The sequence below is a fragment of the Echinococcus granulosus genome, assembly GCF_000524195.1.
Source record: "Echinococcus granulosus chromosome Unknown EG_S00037, whole genome shotgun sequence".
Lineage (NCBI taxonomy): Eukaryota > Metazoa > Platyhelminthes > Cestoda > Cyclophyllidea > Taeniidae > Echinococcus > Echinococcus granulosus.
This window is the reverse complement of record NW_020170417.1, coordinates 456,214-473,892: the sequence shown is the minus strand read 5'-3', so window position 1 is coordinate 473,892 and position 17,679 is coordinate 456,214. Positions and strand designations below refer to the sequence as shown.

General features: G+C 40.3%; 2 protein-coding genes across 2 annotated transcripts; one reads left to right on the top strand and one right to left on the bottom strand. All coding sequences in view use genetic code 11, as the record gives it.

Annotated features, from left to right (window-relative positions):
- Positions 1–5,842: 5,842 nt before the first annotated feature.
- Positions 5,843–9,413, bottom strand: EGR_05251 (Polymerase delta-interacting protein 2; the record flags this gene model as incomplete). The annotated part of the gene is made up of 11 exons (XM_024494500.1): positions 5,843–6,055; positions 6,124–6,227; positions 6,595–6,655; positions 6,966–6,992; positions 7,403–7,548; positions 7,778–7,885; positions 8,551–8,626; positions 8,687–8,804; positions 8,843–9,007; positions 9,042–9,130; positions 9,402–9,413. The coding sequence occupies 11 exons, from the start codon at positions 9,411–9,413 to the stop codon at positions 5,843–5,845; spliced, it is 1,119 nt and encodes a 372-aa protein (XP_024351121.1).
- Positions 9,414–10,332: 919 nt separating this feature from the next.
- Positions 10,333–11,068, top strand: EGR_05250 (Ubiquitin-conjugating enzyme E2 N; the record flags this gene model as incomplete). The annotated part of the gene is made up of 4 exons (XM_024494499.1): positions 10,333–10,365; positions 10,400–10,646; positions 10,786–10,926; positions 11,004–11,068. 4 exons carry the CDS (start codon positions 10,333–10,335, stop codon positions 11,066–11,068), a joined length of 486 nt encoding a protein of 161 aa, XP_024351120.1.
- Between the last annotated feature and the right edge of the window lie 6,611 nt (positions 11,069–17,679).

The window sequence follows — 17,679 nt, the reverse complement described above, 5'->3', positions numbered from 1 at the left end:
CTAAACAATCTGATGGGATTTGGTGAACGTGAGCGGGATGCGAGAGGAAGAGAGGGAGACCGACACGCTCGCAGTTTCTCTTGTATCCGCCAAACACAATCCTTGGTATTCAATCAAGACAAATGTAAAAAGTGACCAGAGCTAAGTCCTTTCTTGACTATAAAGAACAACGTCTCTAATAGGAAAGGAATATGCTGATGGTTTGTGCCACTTTGGATGGAAAAGCATACTGGATCGAATAGGTGCCTACTTCAACCACTGTAATATGTTAACAAGTTTGCTCCAATCATTCCCTTTGTCTCGTGAGAAGCGACATCAGCACATTCTGCCGCTGTATACATCAACCGTCCATCAAGCAGCTGAGAAGGCAGGATCGTGGAAAATTGTGGCCAATTTTTGATGTCGCCCCATGTGCATGAATTACTTTTGCTTATAAGATAATTATGAAAGAAGCTGTTTACTAACGAAGCTCCATGGTTTAGCTCCCAAAGGAAAGGAATAGACTTCAGAGACAATGTTTTCACGTTTGTAGAAAGTGGATTAGTGGTGCCGACTAGAGTAAAAGCTCAGAATTTTAGCCTTGAAAGATATGACATCGAAACAGAATACTGATTTTGTCTTAAAGCTAGTATGATCATCTTTTTGTCGTTGACGTGAAAATGTGCTTTTGCAAATGGAAGGTTTAGAAGATTGCTTGGAATTGCTTGCTACACCATGCGCGTTTTGTGGTTGTAATCCAAAAGATTGCCCATGGAAGCTATTATTTACGCCAAAAAATCGTCAGTGTGGAGATGAATTATTTTTGACAGTAGATGGGAAACTGTCGTTGGCTGGACACTAATCCACTATCGCGTTTTGTTCTGCAGATATAGGTAGATATTCTGTAGTCCCTGATCAAAGGTGTCGCTATCGCGATGTCACTGTCCTCACCAATGCTCTGCGTGCTCGCGTCTCAAATGCTTCTTCATTATTAGTAATGAAGAATTTACCTTAGTGAATAAGGAATCCTTTAGCAGTTCTTCAGTATGCTCAAACCACTTCTTAACAATTCTTGGATGGCATATTCATCTTCTCCGAGAATATTTAATAACTGCCGTTCCTGGCCATTTAATTGCTTAGGTCGTTCGACGAGTGTTCCGCCTGAGTAAAAAATATCAATTTAGTTTTGCCATAACAGGACTTTAAGAATTTGCACAGCAGAATTTCGGTGTTTTAACTCATCTTTTTTCTCAGTTTTTCGTCTTCGTAATCACCGCCTGAGATCAAACATGTTTCAGATGGGGGGTAAACGAGATAGGTTTGAGTTTGTTGTTAGTGTTTTCTTGCATTATTTCTACCTCTATATTTTCGCCATGCGGCTGAGGCGATAGGAGACGTGACATCGGTTTAAGCAATGACATGTGATTGGAGGAGATTTGGCATTAAGGTAACATTACTTAGGTACTAAAAAGTTATCTAGGTTAAGCTTAAAGCAAATGTTACTTAGCCCAAAGTTAGTTGGCACTGATTAATCAAGAACTAGTTTTAGAGTCAACGTCTAGGTTAAACACTGCTTGTTAGGCAGTAATTTCATCCTTTCTCCCCTCAGCCTTCTATTTTGAACCCTTGAATGGAAAGGATTGGTTCGTAGGCCACATTAAGTGTTATTAAACCAGAGCTTTTTATTGAGCTATCAAGCATTTAGGAGACATCTGTATTCGTTTTCTTCATGGTAATCGCTGGCGTTCTCTCGGCCCCGAGCTTAGTCCATTCAAACAGAAGTGCATTGCATTTAGTTCAAAATAATGATACAACCAAATTGCCATAGTCATTCATTGGTCTGGAAGTCATGAAGGTTGGTGCTGAGGAGAAAAAGAGATGTGAAGAAGAATATCACCTTCCCCACATCATTATCATATCTAATCCTTGAAAGCTTTATCCATGCTTTTGTGGATCCATTCACCTGTTTTTCTTTACTATCTCCTTACTGAGCATAAAAGAACACAATTTACTCAAGGTTGCACGGTTCGTTCTACAATCATTTCATCTCAGTCTGGTAGCTACTCGCAAATACATTTATCGTAAAGCAAAACCTCTAACTAAGACGGTCTAGTGTGCTTAATACTCTACATCCTCCTCGCCTTGTCAATCTCTACAGTTTTCTGATGCACAGTAGACTATGTAAGGCCCATTTTAGGCGTTATAGATGGCAGGAGGCGTTGTTTCTCCCTATCACTAGCACCAACTGTCTCATCATGAACGTTTTCACATTCTTATATCTGTTGTGGCTTTAATTGCTTATTACCTACCAGTAGGTTGAAGCCAGTATTCCACGTCGCCTTTAAAATTGTGTTTAGGAATTTAACGGTTGGTCTGCCCTCCAAATGACCCCGGGCATTTACTCTTTTGACTAGGATTTTGGGCACTGCTGCCAACAATATAGAGCTCAAGGACGAGTGCGTATGATCCTCTGAGCTACCACGGGTCTCACGGATCGTGGTTAAGAAGTATAGAGTCGGAAGCCTTCTTCTGTACATCAGCCGTAGAAAAATGGATGTAGTAATGAAGGAAGACGTTTTTTCCCTAAAATCACTTATTCCTTGGACTGTTTACAAGGTTCAAAATGGTTAAGAATAAGGATATTAACTAACAAATATTGGCCAGTGGGCTGCTGTCACGTCTACTTCTCAGTCATTTATGCGATAATCTCTGATCAGACTACTCCTTGAAAACTTTATAGTGCAGTCCTACTAAGCGCCGATTTCAGTGACAAAACAAATGGATACAGTTAGAATTTTAACTTGAACATGTTCCTACCATAAAATGCCGAAAATTCTGGTCCCTGTGATGATCTGTAACATTTTGGGAATCACAATACAAGACCGCGCGCATAAGTTCAGGACGTGACCACCACCAACCATATAGGCAGAACTCTGAAGCCGCCTGGGCGAAGAGAGCTAATGGCAACAATTTTTAAAGCTCTGCTAAAATCTAAAGTTCGTCTCATAAGCTAACAGAAAATCAGACCAATAAAAATGCGAAGTGGGTGAAACAACATGATGAGGCTTTCGAGGGGCTAAGAAAGTGCTCTTCTCTGCGTTTAATTTCAGCACTACCTTATTTCGAGTCGGGCGCCCCACTAGCCATTCTGATCATCCACACCAATGGTACAGCTGCAGATGGTTGACTTGAATCAAAGGAAACACAAGGTCAAAAAGGCATCGTAGGGGCTCTGGCAGAGAGAACGGGCACTGAAATTGCTGCTTTCTTACTGAATACTGAGAAAGGAAACTACTATGTACTTGTGATAGTGGATTACACAGCAAAATTTGTTGAGGCAAAGAAGCTTTGCCAACCCAAAATGATGAAACGGTGGCTTTTGTTTTTGCTAACAGATGGATCTGATAGTGTGAGGTTCCGAGACTGTGGATAGTAATCAGTGCTAGCTTTGAGATTTAACTAACTCAGACGACACCTACAACGGAGGGTAGCAGACAAATTGGCAGAACAATATTCCCGTTACTTTGGCCCAAATCAGTACCTCTTAGAGTATTAAGTTGCAGTTCATACATCTGCTGGTGCCTCACTGTTCAGAAAGCTTTCTGGTAGCAGAAGAGGGGCACCCACGAGTATTTTTTCTATCAGCTGGCGACATATTGAATTACGTCGTTCTATAATGCAAACTACGGCCAAAACAAGAAATGAGAAATTTTAACCTCAAATTTTGCAGTCACGACGGCTCAGCAAACTCAAAATCCATCAAGATAAACCAGCTCCATATCACGAATTTCATTACCCTTGAAGCAAATATGCACTTGCTGCCATGTTTTCAGCGTACCGTTCCGTGAACGACTAATTTTAGTTCCCTAATCTAAAATGCGATCTTATCAAGGAAATTCACAGGCCAGGCATAGGAAGAAGTTAAAGTGTTAATCACCTCTAGCATACGAATAAATAATTCCCTCACTGGAACGCCTTGAAAGGTCGTCAAAACAGCGAGGGGGCTGTGTGATATATATTTGAATGAAAACACCTTTTTAGCAACAAGCTGCAAAATAATCTCGTCTGAAATCCACAGGGCATCTGCACTCAATGCCACTTCCGCAAATGCGATATTTTTCGGGGATTTCCAAGAGTGCCTATTCGTGCCACTAACAGCATGTTTAGTTTGCATGAACCAGAAGGCATTCCCTTTGGATTCTCCCACCTTACCCAAAATTGGAAAATATTTTTTGGCAAATCGTCTCAATAAAAGATGGAAGATCATGTCTCTTGAAAGATAAGCCATTGAGTTTGACAAAAATGGCGATATGGACAACATGAACAATCTCTCAAGCAAATGCAAATCCCGATTTTCTTATTGAATATTTACTATTTGTACACCTCTTTTAAGAAATTACATTATTTTAACAGAAATCCAGTCGTCTCATTCAAATAATCTCGGAGCAGAGGTAGGTATGAGAAAGGGCAAAGTTTCGCCATTGATCTACTTTTACCAACACTAAGTGATGGTTACGATTCGAGGGTGGTATTTTGTTATAGTAAGATTTTTAAAGCAAGTTTTCTCCCAGGTGACATGGTTTCCAAAGTGTTTTTGCACTTTTAACCGTAAGGAAAGCCCACCACATTCAAATCTAACGTAGTTATTCGGGCATAAATTGGTGCCGTAGAAGTTGAGGTAAGTAGCTAATGGATAGTTTGGACATAGTCAACGGTGGAATACAAAGGCCATTTCTCACCCCAAGTCATTCAACCCGCAGACAACCGATAGTCTTGGAAGCTTATTGCCGCAAGTGTAACATATTTGTCCAGTGCCTTTCGCGACTTCCTCCCATTTGACATGGGTGCACACGAGTTGCTTCTGCCAATAGCAGTACGCAATTCTTCGCTATTATCAAGGATGGAGATCCTTTTTGGGAGTAATGCATCCATCCGGATAGTACTTTCTCCTACTTCACCTACTCCCCTCCTCAATACTATATGTGACGAAAAGATTCCGCAAAATATCCTTGAGGTAAACCCACCAACTTAACTCGACATCCCATGAGGGATCGCGGCAAGCAGATGCACGCATACACAAAGATCCGTGTATTTTGCAAGTCCCTAATAGTTACAACAGGTCACTATAGCAAGATAAGGGCAAGAACTGCACAAAGTTTTTGATTACTTGATAAAAAATACAATTTCCTGATTATGGTAAAATCTACAGAAACTACTTCTTAGCCCCATCTCGTCTGGCGGTTTTAGCTGTTAACCGCTAAACGAGTTGTGACGCCTTGTGTATTTAGCATGCATATATGACTACTCACTAAGAGGAGTAATTGTCTAGCAAAGGTCTCTAAACCCAGAAAGAGCCAAAAGGGTACCGAACTACCAGGCTGCGCAACCTCACCAAAACTTTACTCGTGATGTTTGTAAGAGGTTTGTGGGAGGTCGAGGGTCGAGATTCCTGCGATCATGTAACTGTCAAGCTGTTGCAGTTGGAGGGCGGGTTATACCGCGACCGGACTTCTCACATTCCGAAAGCGTCGACAATCAGGTAAACTCCCATTAATCTCCAAAAATAACCAATCGTAGCTTTCGATAATATGTCATAATGAGATAAAAGCTCGATATAATACTGGTTTAGGGAGCACTTAGACAATTGAGCGAAAAACGTTGCACTTGTGTTTCGAGAGCAGAGATTATGGCAGTCTTCCACTCCAACTACATCTTTTGATACTCATTAAATTGGAACCAATCAAATACAGCCTTATCGAGACAACTCGTACGTTAACGGTATTCAACATGAGCAAAAGACAACTTAAGGAACAATTTTCCATAGTATTAAATCGTCGGTAGAAAGAATAACTAAACAAGAGGACTACTTCGTGGTATCACCAGAGTCTGTTGTCCCACCACCATGGTCCTCCTGAAAACCATTAACACAGAGTGGGAAGACAGGTATCTTCACGTCAACCGTCGTCCCATTGCGTTTCTCCAGTCTAAATTGGCCCCACATATGTGCCCACGGAACTGGCACTTGGACATGGCTGTGGTACTGAAAGATTGGACTCTGCACAGGCAGAAGGGGTTGCTAAAATAGTGGGAAAAGGTTCACATAAACGTTGCTCATTTAAGTAGCATAGGTAGTAAGTCACTCACCACTCCAACGACGCCTTTGCCGGAGACGGATTCGAGGCTACCATTGATGGAAAAAAGTTTCCAGAAGCGTTCTCGCAGCTGCAGACACTCGTCCGTCAAATTCTCTAGGCGAATCAGGTAACGCCACTACACGGAAGGAAAGTTAAAACGTCTGACTATACTCAAATCAGTCATTAGAGAATCAAAAAATTCATCTGATTCTTCATAAATACAACTGCAAAATACTCATCAAAGGAGTTCTTACGTCTAAGTAGTCACAGTTACAACCTAGCATTTAATCCCTTTTCCAACAAAACACGAGTTAATCATGAAATGTACTTTTATAAAGTGCCGTCTTTAAAAATCAACTACAAATTCAGCTCTTGCCACATCCGTTTCTAGCTTAGTATATTTCCCAAGTGAGTGTCTAAAGCCCTGATCAGGAAAACACGGAGGATAAGGATGAGACAAGATAGTATCTCACCTCTCAACCTCGAGTGTAAGTCCTTCCAAGGGTAAGTTTTGCTGCACCGGGTATGGAATCCCACCTCACCTTATAAGAGTAAAAACTGGAATTTCTTTTGAGCTACACTCGGTTTGAAAGCACATGATCTCAAAGCACATCCACCAGCTTCGCCTACCACTTTGCGGGTTAAAAATGAGAGGAAGGTAGTGGAGCTCAAAATAAGGAATATAAACAAACTAGCGTAGATCTATACAATGCTTCATAATTCATGCATATACACATCCGTATGCGTTACGTAATTCCCTGTAGGTTAATACCAAGCCACTGTAGCGAGATAAGCCGAAAACTGCATGAACTTTTTGATCACCTGAAAGCTATGTGAAAAATGCAAACTTACGTAGTAGTTTTGAGTCTTCTCCGAGTACTACAATTGGAGAAGAATAAATAATGAGTCAAATATTACGTTTTTGAGATTGTATACATTTACCAAAGAACCAAAAATACAAGTGACAACTAAGTAGGGGGAGAAGATACCTCTCTGAACCTACATTAATGTCTTTTTGCTATCATGAAATCGATTCAAAAAAGCAAAACCATTAATAAATGGCATATCTCCTCTCATATGGGATTAATGACGAAATTGAAAATCCGAGTCACCTTAAGACAAGAAATTCGACTTCATCTTTTTCAATTCAACGAGAATGGAGAAGTTCCCCATTTCATAGGGATATACACGTATTAGCAAATGCACCACTTTTACCTCAAGAAACATGCACCAATGGTTAACTACATCAGAAGTGAAACAAACGTCAGTGAGAAGTACCAGCAACCTACACGAAACTTGCGTTGTCCCATGAGGAAGGGAACTACGGTGACACGAACTCCTTCTGTAGTCTCCCGATACACAGTCTTCATTTCCAAGCTAGACTGCCGAGTCTCCAACCACCGCTGCAGGCGATCAGTTGGACAAAAACGGGGCTCTAAGCGACAAAAATGATTCTTTTTGATGTTAACTATTTCAATGACAACATTTGACCATATAGAATAAGTCTAGGCCATAAGGTGACTAGCATTAATGAAGCTGTTAAAGAGCTTCTACACTCCACTCAAAACGTGATATGATCAATGTTTCTCGGGCTTCAACACAAAACTTGCACCAAAAAGGGCGTAAAAATTTGCGAAGAATGTTTATGGATACAAAAAGCCCACCTCTATTGGGGTCAAAGCGTATAAATTCCTCAAAATATTCGTTTTTTAGGGGAAGGACATTGTTAGAGGTATAGGGGATTATGTCATCATGAAAGGCGTAGTCCATGCCTAGAAACAAAAATAACAAATTCTAGTATTTCTGATTAAGAAATAGACAACAATGAATTGAGAAAAGGTTTAAACAAGTAAAGACTGGCTTTAAAAACAGATAATAATATTTCTACGAGAATAAATGCTTGCACTCTTAGCATGAAGATGCGATAACTACCACGTCTTTGGAAAAGGGCCCACAAGAAAACCTATTACCACATGGAATGCAAGCAACGGGAAATCATCTACTCTACAGGATAATAGCCCTTCTCGATAGAATTTGCTTGATGGAAAGTATCCCGGAATTTGTCAAAATACGCTATATGTATTAACATCATTGATCATAGGGGCAGTGATCTAACGATGTTTGTTGCTCTCTAGCTTTTGATTGTAACATACTGGAAAATCTGTGACGATCGAAGTAATGATGATCATGGGTGGTGCGACAGAAGGCAGGGAGGCACTTCATTTGCATATTTCAGAGACTGGCTACTGAACTAACAGCAAGTCAGCCCCGATTTTTTGTGCTTGAAAAGGCCACTTCTAAATGCCTTCACCTTATAATATCTTCGAGAATAACCTACGCGTTACAACTGAATTCAAAGATTAATTGGATGAGCTCACCCAAAAAATCAACAATTCTCTATTTCATCAAGACAAAACAAGTAACATCGAGAACGCACCAGTCATCATGTAGATTGTGTTGAATAGACCCTCATCATCCGGTAAAAATGAGATGCCCGGAACCAGAGAGGAGTTCTATAGTCATGCAATAACAGAGGAAAATGTACGCGTAGATTGTTAAAGAAATGGACTCACACATAAGGCTGCATCCTGACTATCTAACAAGACAGTATACCCATACACAGAGCGCCCGCTTTCTGACGGAGGCTGTGGCATCGGCCCCTCCTCAATCGTTTGGTGAGTTGCCTGAGTACTAGTCTAGTCTACACCCCTGATCAAAATGGAACCTACGATTTAGCGGATGGGTCAGCGCCCAGAGCTAGGTTTTTGTCGAAGAGACGAGCGGACCAGGATTGAAGAATGACGCCACGGCAACCAAAGTGTCGATGCAGGATTAACTGGCCTGGTTCATAGGACGATTCTTGCAAGGGCTGAGCTTGACCAATAGGTACCAGACTAGAAGCCATGAGGATACGTAATGAGAGCTCACCAGAGAGATGAAGGTGCTGACATTAGACGCAGTAGTGAAATGATCGGTGTGAACCGACGGAGACGAAAGATTTGACGAGGTAACATGACCTACGTATGGAAACAAGACAGAAGCTAAGTTAGGAGAATGAGATGTGCAGAAGCATATTTAAAGGTTCTCCATGTAAAATGGGGTTTAAATAAAGAGGGAATTATGAAATGAGAAACAGCCAAGTCAGCAGACTAGACAAAGACCTGTGGCAAACGAGATGATTATACCTAGATAGAAATTCCTAAATGGATGTCACACATAAAGAGCCTAACGATATGTCTATACAAATACTTGGAAAACATATTTCTGGGAAGAAGTTGAACAGCCAACTTCGGTCCCCATAAAATAAAATCCTTCTTAGATCCCGCTATCTTGCAAAGGTCGAAATGCAACACATATACTTTAAAGGCATTAGATGACAAACTAATTAATGCACATGTTGAAGGTACTGACGGAGACTTCTGCGGAGTTCTTAAATTGTTCCGATTATTCAGAGCGGGTGATAAAATCTGACGCCCTAAAATATTGGGTACGTATTTTTGAGATCAATGATAAAGGAGCAATAAACGCCACCAGCAGGCTAGATCAAAATGCAGAGGCAGCCGCTAAGCGTAGCCACCAAAACGTGATCATTTGCGATAAGACCAATCACGGTGTAAGCAGGGACTGAGAGGTCGACTCAAGGCTAATCGCAAAATTTTGCAAGAAACAGAAAAAATTTGGCTTTTTTGTGCTAATGCACGGCAAAACATAACGCGACTTAATAAATTATTAGTACGATTTGCTTCGAAAGATAAAATTTGATCCATTTGTAGAATACTAATCTAAAACACATGGTTCAAGTTTAAACTTCAGTATATTCTTTGAGCACACATTGTAAAACTCAACGATACGTAAGGATAGCTATGTAAGGTGAGCTAACCTGATAATGACTTCATTCTTAGTTAAGTAGCACCCCCAAATTCTTAAATAAAAAATAGTGCTGAGATCAAAGCAACTTAAAGGTGTGGAAAGACCATCGTCATTGATAATACTTGTGCATATGCAAATTATGTTCTGTAGTGGAATACTAGGGGTAGGTTCTTCTCTTCCTCATTATAATGCATAAAAAGGATAGTTTCTCTTAATTAAAATTTTTGAATGGGGTATTTAGATGCTGCAGAGTACCATACAGAACTGTTCCTGCTAGTCTATTAAGTCCTCAGCTAAAGCTGGAAGTTGGCGGTTAGTTTGTAAATCTTCCAGTCTTAACTGGTGCGCCATGAGTGGACATCTTCCTACACGCATTAAGAAGGTAGGCGTGATTCTAAGTTACAACCTCTTGCAAGGAGACAGAAAGACTCCAAAAGGAGCCTGTCGATGGCATCAAGATAGCAATTGATGACTCGAACGCTCGATATTTTCATGTCATTGTCGAAGGCCCAAAGGATTGTCCATATGAGAATGGTTTTTTCAAACTACAGCTATTTCTTCCAGAAGATTACCCTATGGCTGCTCCCAAATGCCTTTTTATAACCAAAATCTATCACCCGAACATTGACAATCTGGGTCGCATTTGTCTCGACATATTAAAAGGTTACCTTCATCTGTTATTCGGTTTCTGGTTGATTTTGTTTAATTTTTTTCCGTAGAGGTGTTCTCCTAACTGAATTAAACAAGTCTGCTGCTTGTGTATCGGCCAAAGTCATTATTGCTACCATTTATCCTGCTTTAGACAAATGGAGTCCAGCCCTTCAAATCCGGACGGTGCTTCTGTCGATTCGGGCCCTTTTGGGTGCTCCTAACCCGGATGATCCTCTCGCAAATGATGTTGCTAGTCAGTGGAAAGCAGATGAGGCTCAAGCTATTAAAACCGGTTGGTTGCAAGTCTTGTCCTTTTTCAGGATTATTTGGTAAGAAAATATGTCTGTTCTCTGTTTCTGTCTTCAACAGCTCGCGAATGGACTCGTCTGTATGCCAGTCGAAGTAATCTTGGTGACACTTCCGACTTCCGCTAGGTAGCTCCTTGAATGCAGCCGTCATTGCAGAGCGATATATATATATATCATTTTCCCCACTCTGCACTGAGATTTGCAGAATTCCCGTTGCTTGCTCGTTCGTTTTGCATTCTGCTAGTGATTTATATCCATTACTGTCCGCACTTCTAACTCTCCTATTTTGTCATATTCGGAGGGGTGAATTTTTTTGCTGACTTAGTGTAGATTATCTTCGGGCATAAATTACCAACTCACTTCAGGGTTCGCATAGTTTATGCTCGTGTAATCCTGGAAGCTGCTAACTTTAGATGGTTAGGTGTGACAGACAGAGGAGTTTCGAATTCACTGGAGGGTGTCGCGGCGCGATTGGCGTTCTAAGGGTTCGATTAATTCCGCACGGTGGGTACTGTAGCGCTTCTTCCAGGCCTGATCGTAGGGGCAGCTATTGGCTCGCGTAACGCCTACAGACAACGTGGCTTCTGCCACCAAGGTGTTTTAAATAAATCAAAAGGCTTTTTAAGAGCGGGCGTTGACTAGACGATCTGGAGCTGATTACCCATGTTTTTTTATATTGTCTCATGTGTTCATAAAAAGTGTTTGTTCACAAGAAAATTACTTTACCGAGATTCCGTTTATCAATTTGGATGCTTATTTTTTCTGATGGGAAAGTGATAACATGTCATATTCGTGATCTGGTTAGCTTGATTCGGCTGACTTGTATTCTGATCAGTACGAATTAAGATCTGTAGGTCCAGGATTAGGTAGTCTTAGGCTTGCCCTTTCCCTAAACTTGTGTTTAGTTGGTAGAACAGGTAGTGGAAATGTAACCTCTTTACACATCTGTCGGTGAGCGCATTAAATGGGTTCTATCTCTCAAACTGTTGAAGTGCTTTCGATTCCGCAAAACTTTTTTTGCTAATAAACAACTTTTCATGGGACTACATTTCTGTAGGAATTCCTTCGGAGTACTTCCGAATACCATCATTCGACAGAAATGGCTGGTGATATATTTCGGGTGCGCACCTGGTTACTCTGCCATTTCCCGTAGTCAGTCATGTGACTTTGTGGCTCTAATTTACTATAAGATAAACTTGTATACCAATTATTTTAGCAATTTCAAATGGCACTAAGTGACGTTGGAAAGACCATTAAGCCTACTTGAATTAAATAAGTAGACAAGGAATATGGACAAGTAATCCAGGCATATGATTCCGCATTAGGAAATTGAAACAACACCTTAACGGCATCAAAGTATGCGGAAGCCGAAAAGGTATTCTATTCTTCAGCATTCAGAGCAATACCAATCTTGCTTTAAGTCTGAAAACGTAAGTCTTATCTAAGCAGATTACAAACTTTTGCCATTATCATGTTTCAGTCATAAAGGGCATAGGGTAACTACATAAAAAGCTATCCTCAATGTTAGGAGGTGTGTCCAATTAATAATGTCCCATATGCTTTCCGATTACGCGTTCATTGTGTAGTGCAGTTTTTCGAGTCTTCTCTCCAGGTCAGAGGAGTCCTTCAAGGCTATGAGGATAACCGAAGGTCAATGTGCTGAGATGCAGGTGTAAACTGTGAAGACTAAACGGCCCTCATAGTTAATTATTCATCAAGCCAAAATCAGATTATTACACCCCCAATCTTCTTTTGAGTGTTTAGCCCGCTGTCTTCTTGGTCTTTCTTCCTCCTTGAACAACACAATGTGTTTGGTGCTTCATAGACCACCTCACAAACCAGCAACAGTATTAATTGTACCCTTTTCATAGAGGCACGGAGGCCCCTGTCCCAGAGTCAAGGATTTTAGCTTTGGCCCATTTGTGAGCTCCATTGCAAGAGGGGAAGCATCAACCGACTTCGTTTTTAGTGGCCCTGCAGTCAGTGCATCTCACAATCTGGTAGCTAACTTAAATAGGTTAACCAGAAAGCAGATCCCCTGACTAAAAGAAAGACTCAAGTGCCTTTCATTCTGCATTTTCTCCTGGCTAATCTCCTCTTATTTCATTGCTGCACAGCAATCTATCTGAGGTGCATTCAAGCATCAGAGACAGCATGTTCACATTATTCACATGCCTCCCAATAACTAGCGTGAACAGCTTTGTCACGAACTTTCCCTCATTCTTTATATATGCTTTCGCCTAATATTAATTGGGGAGATTTTCTCTTAGTAATATATGGGCAGTAGCGGAGCAAGGAAATGTGAATGGGTGCCCTCTTGACTCGGAATCGATTACTGGTGCTACCAATGGAGAGCCGTGAGTACACTACAATGTCCTTTAAAATATCCATGTTTTCGAAAGTTCATCATTAATTTTCAGAAAAGCTGCAACAGTATAGATATGCCCATCCGATCTGTTAGACTTACTATTCTCGATATAGATTTCTAAGTTATAGAGAAATAAAAATCTGCATGTACATCCACAAGTTGCTTTCATGATGGAGGAAGCGAAAAATGACCTTTTTTGTGCACTTATATGCCTCGTGGGAGAACTAACCCCAAAACATGATGTACAAGACGTTAAGGTAGTCAACTTAATTGTGAATTTTACTTTATCCTTAATATAGCATACTAAAATACAAGACTACGACAAAACTACGCAATGCTAATTCAACCCTTAAAGTCGAGCAGCATAGGTCTGATGTTCTCCTCAAACACCATCAACAGTAGTGCGATTTCTCCTTATATAATCTTCTGTGTCACGTCCTTTACCAAAACGCGATAAATTAGTTATTCCTCTTATTGTTTCACCATTCCTAACATTTGGAATCTTCTCGTGATGCCGTTTTTTGCTCAAGAGTCCAGAACCTTAGATGGACTGATTTGGTTTTATCATTGCGTAGGAATGAGTTTCTTTGACACTCCAGTCCTCAACTGGTAGGTTGAAAAACATAAAGGAAGGCTTATCCATAGTTGAGGTTAAGAAGTTAGATTATTTAAATCTCATTGATTTATCAAATGAATAAAATATTTATGTCCTAAAATATTCAATGGTCAAAAGTTATTTTTTTTTGTTCTAATCTTTTTTACCGATCTGACTACAATCTGATTAACCATGAGAGCGGTGTGAACGAGCTGAGTGTACGGTAAGGACTAGAAGGTTACCCTTGTAGTCAGGCAGTGAAGATTCCGTGTAACGGTGATTTTAATGATCTTATACTGTCTCTCGCGTTTGATTCAATTGTCCAACTGCCAAGAGTCTACCATCATTAAATTTTAAGTACTTCGCCATAGCTTGATTTTACCTCTTTACTGCCTTCCCTAATCCCAATTTAATCATGGAAAATAAATTCGATCACTCCTTTACACTCTCTCCTTTGCACAAGGATGAATTAAACTTCCGTCGTATGTGTGTTTGTGTGTGTGCATGTGGTTCTAATTCCACGTCATTCCAAAGACTTCGCATTCACTGTTCAGGCAGTTTGATTCTCGAAATGTCTGACAGCATGAGAACGCAGTGATGAGATTCAACGCATTTCTAGCGTGTGGTTTTAAGCCTTTAGCAAACAAACTTCTTAAATGCAACGCTAATTTTAAGCCTTAATAGCTTACGCCCAAGATTGTGGGGCCAGCTAAGTAAAATGAGGGTTTGTAATGTTACAGGCATAAAGTAGCACATACTAAGTGGGAGGTGTGGTTTTTTTCTCCAAGTTAATGTATAAGCCGTGGGTCAGTCCAAGAGACGTAAACTGAGATGGCAGATAATAGCGGCAGTAGTGTGCGTATGCAACAGTGTAAGCGAAGTCGCTATGTGAAGCACTGGCCTCTAACTCGAAGATATCCAAGGGGCATTTAAAGTACGTGCAGTGGTCGGTGGCATTCACCACTTGAAACCCCTGACTCTGACCTCCAGATCGGTGCATAACATACTGCAAAATCAAACAATGGGGTAATCATTCACTAGTATGCTATTTTGGAAAGCTAATGCACCACAGGCACCATGACTACTCTAGGATCTTCCATCAGTACAGCAGGATGGTAGAGAGTGACTAGAGCGTGGTAATAAATCTTTCTAGGCTATAGCTTTCCAGGTATGATGTGTGTGCAATATAAAAGTCTGCAGACCATTCTTTTGCATCACTGTTAGTCATAGTGGTGAATTTGAAATTGCCACGTTTAAAAGGGATTCATAAATTTTTTTTGTTCATCTGTTTGAAGTTATTTTAAATGTATTCGTTCTCAAGTAATGCTAATCTTCTCTAGCTAATCCAATTTGGCGTAGGTCATCTTTAAAGCCATTACTAGGTCATTAGTAAGCCGTTCCCTAATTCACTGCCACCAAAGTTACATCTTAGTGGCTTTTTGTGGCCTTTAAAACGGGCACAATTCCGAAGGAGCAAGCTCCATGTAGCAGATACAGGCGACTGCAGCTTAGCGGGCTGAAAACTTCTGTCATGTTACATTTATTATTCTAGTATATCATTCTGCGCCACATATTTGGCGTGACTTTATCGTAAACTGACCAATTTGCAAAGTAGCGATCGTCAGTGATGCCAAGTATGCAGTAAAACTAGCTGACTCTTTTACTGCCACAGTTTAAAAGGCGAATTGACCACCACAGCTCAGATGTCAAATAATGCGGACACGCTTTTTGACAAACTCAACTCTGACTATGAGTAGGTGAAGGTCTATTTTCTTGGTGTAAACTCACCCAAGTCATTTGGATCATGATTTGATCATAACCTGATTAAAAGTACATGTCATGTATTTGTGACAGGATTTTTAACAGGAACTCTGCTATAAGTGAAAGCTCTGGCTTAAATAATGCTTTATTTTTTAAAATTAGAAATATGTAAAATAAAGATGGACCGAGATAGAAGCCCCCAAATACACACACGCACCGGTGCATTCGAGACAGATGTCTGTTCGAACACTCTACAATTTCGCCTATTTATCTACCGTCGAAAAACTGCTGCCCCAATGCCTTTTCACCTTCCCACTCCCTCCTTCGCCTCCACTCTCGTCTTCCTTCCGATCAAAGGTAATGATCGTTTGGCAGCGGTGGTGATATAGGGGAGAAAGGAACGAAAGCTAAGGGAGGAAGGGCGGTGGTGACAAGGAGACAGAAGAAAAACACTACTTGTAGGGAAGCTGAGGTGGGTACGAGGAGGTTACTTGTGGAAAAGAAAGCTTAGGTGATGGTAGGATCAAAGGCACGAAATGTAGCCTCTTAATTTCTTCGCAGTGAGGCGAATTTGCGAAGAAAGAGGCAACTTGGTTCCCTTTTACCCCTCTTTCGGCTAAAGCAGGAATACTAAAAGAATACAAATGTTGGGTTCATGGCTTAAGTGAATGAGACAGAAAGAGTGAGAACTGTGATTACTGGAGTCCACTTAAGTTTGGTAACCGAGGCTTCCGATTGTACTTATAAGTGGAATTGATAAATAAGGTAGAAAAAGACTCCGAATTTTGTTCCAGATCGTGTCATCTACTCGGATACTTAATCCTTATTTCCACACCCAATGACTCAACTGAAATTTTACGAAAGAAGAAATTTGTTTTAAAATTTAGGCGTCTGAAATTGGTTCAAAATTTAAAAATTTCTTTGAAATTTAATAGTTTATCCAACTCATTTATCTGTTAATTTTATGCTCCACCAGACTTTTGCTGCACTTTTTGTTAATGACTTAAGAGGTTTCAGAACACTTCTGAATCATAATCGCCCTTTGTGGTTATTTGCTTCAGCGAATCGTTACCCCTCTTAGTGAAGATGAATAAATTCTCAGCAACAGATACCTAGGTACTAAAAGTTGACAGTCATGGCGACCAGATCCAGTTCTTTTATCCAATTTTTTCTATTTTCGGCAGACAACTTTACGGTCTTACTTTTAAACGTTTCTCGTAGTCAGGTGAATGGCTGGAGTAGCCTGCATCCGTCACAACAATCCTTCCACTTTTATAGACGACTGCGTTATCACAGCGTCGAACACACATGTGGACACAATGTTGTGCTCAAAATACACATCTTTAAGAAAATGGGACTAATCCTCTTTTTGCGCTATTTTTCCTAATTTTTAAAGCTTTTTTTGTGACAGAATGTCAAATAATATGGCAATTTGCGTGAGCAATTAAATTCCTTGTCAGGCGCAATTATGTTGCATGTCGCGACGCGATCATTAACTACTCCATTTAAAATATCTCTTTACCCAAGACAGGAAAAGCAAATTAACTAAACCTGTTAAACGCGTTTCATTTTGAAAGGTAGACTACATTTTCCCAGTCACGTTTGTCTTTTAAAGGTCTTCAGCTTATTAAGAATATTTATATTGGTCCACGATGAGTGAGGGGCATTTGTTTCCCTTGAAAGTACCGTATACTCTTCTTATATGTGCTAAAGTACAGTGAAATACGTGTTTATCAAAGAGCGACTCCATCTCTAGTTTAGTCATATTCATGTATTTGATCCTCAAGAAAGTTTAGGCAGTTTTCGGTAATACCCTATAACAATGACTTATTGTAACCTAAACTAACTTGCTAAAGATACGTATCAAGCTGTCGAAACCATTTGTTTTGCCCCATTCTATTTTTTATCTCCCTTATTTTGAACTTACATAAATGCCGTTTGGATTTGACTTAATGTTTTGATAATACAACGCTCTCAAGAAGATTACATCTCCCATTTAATGCAGAACCATTT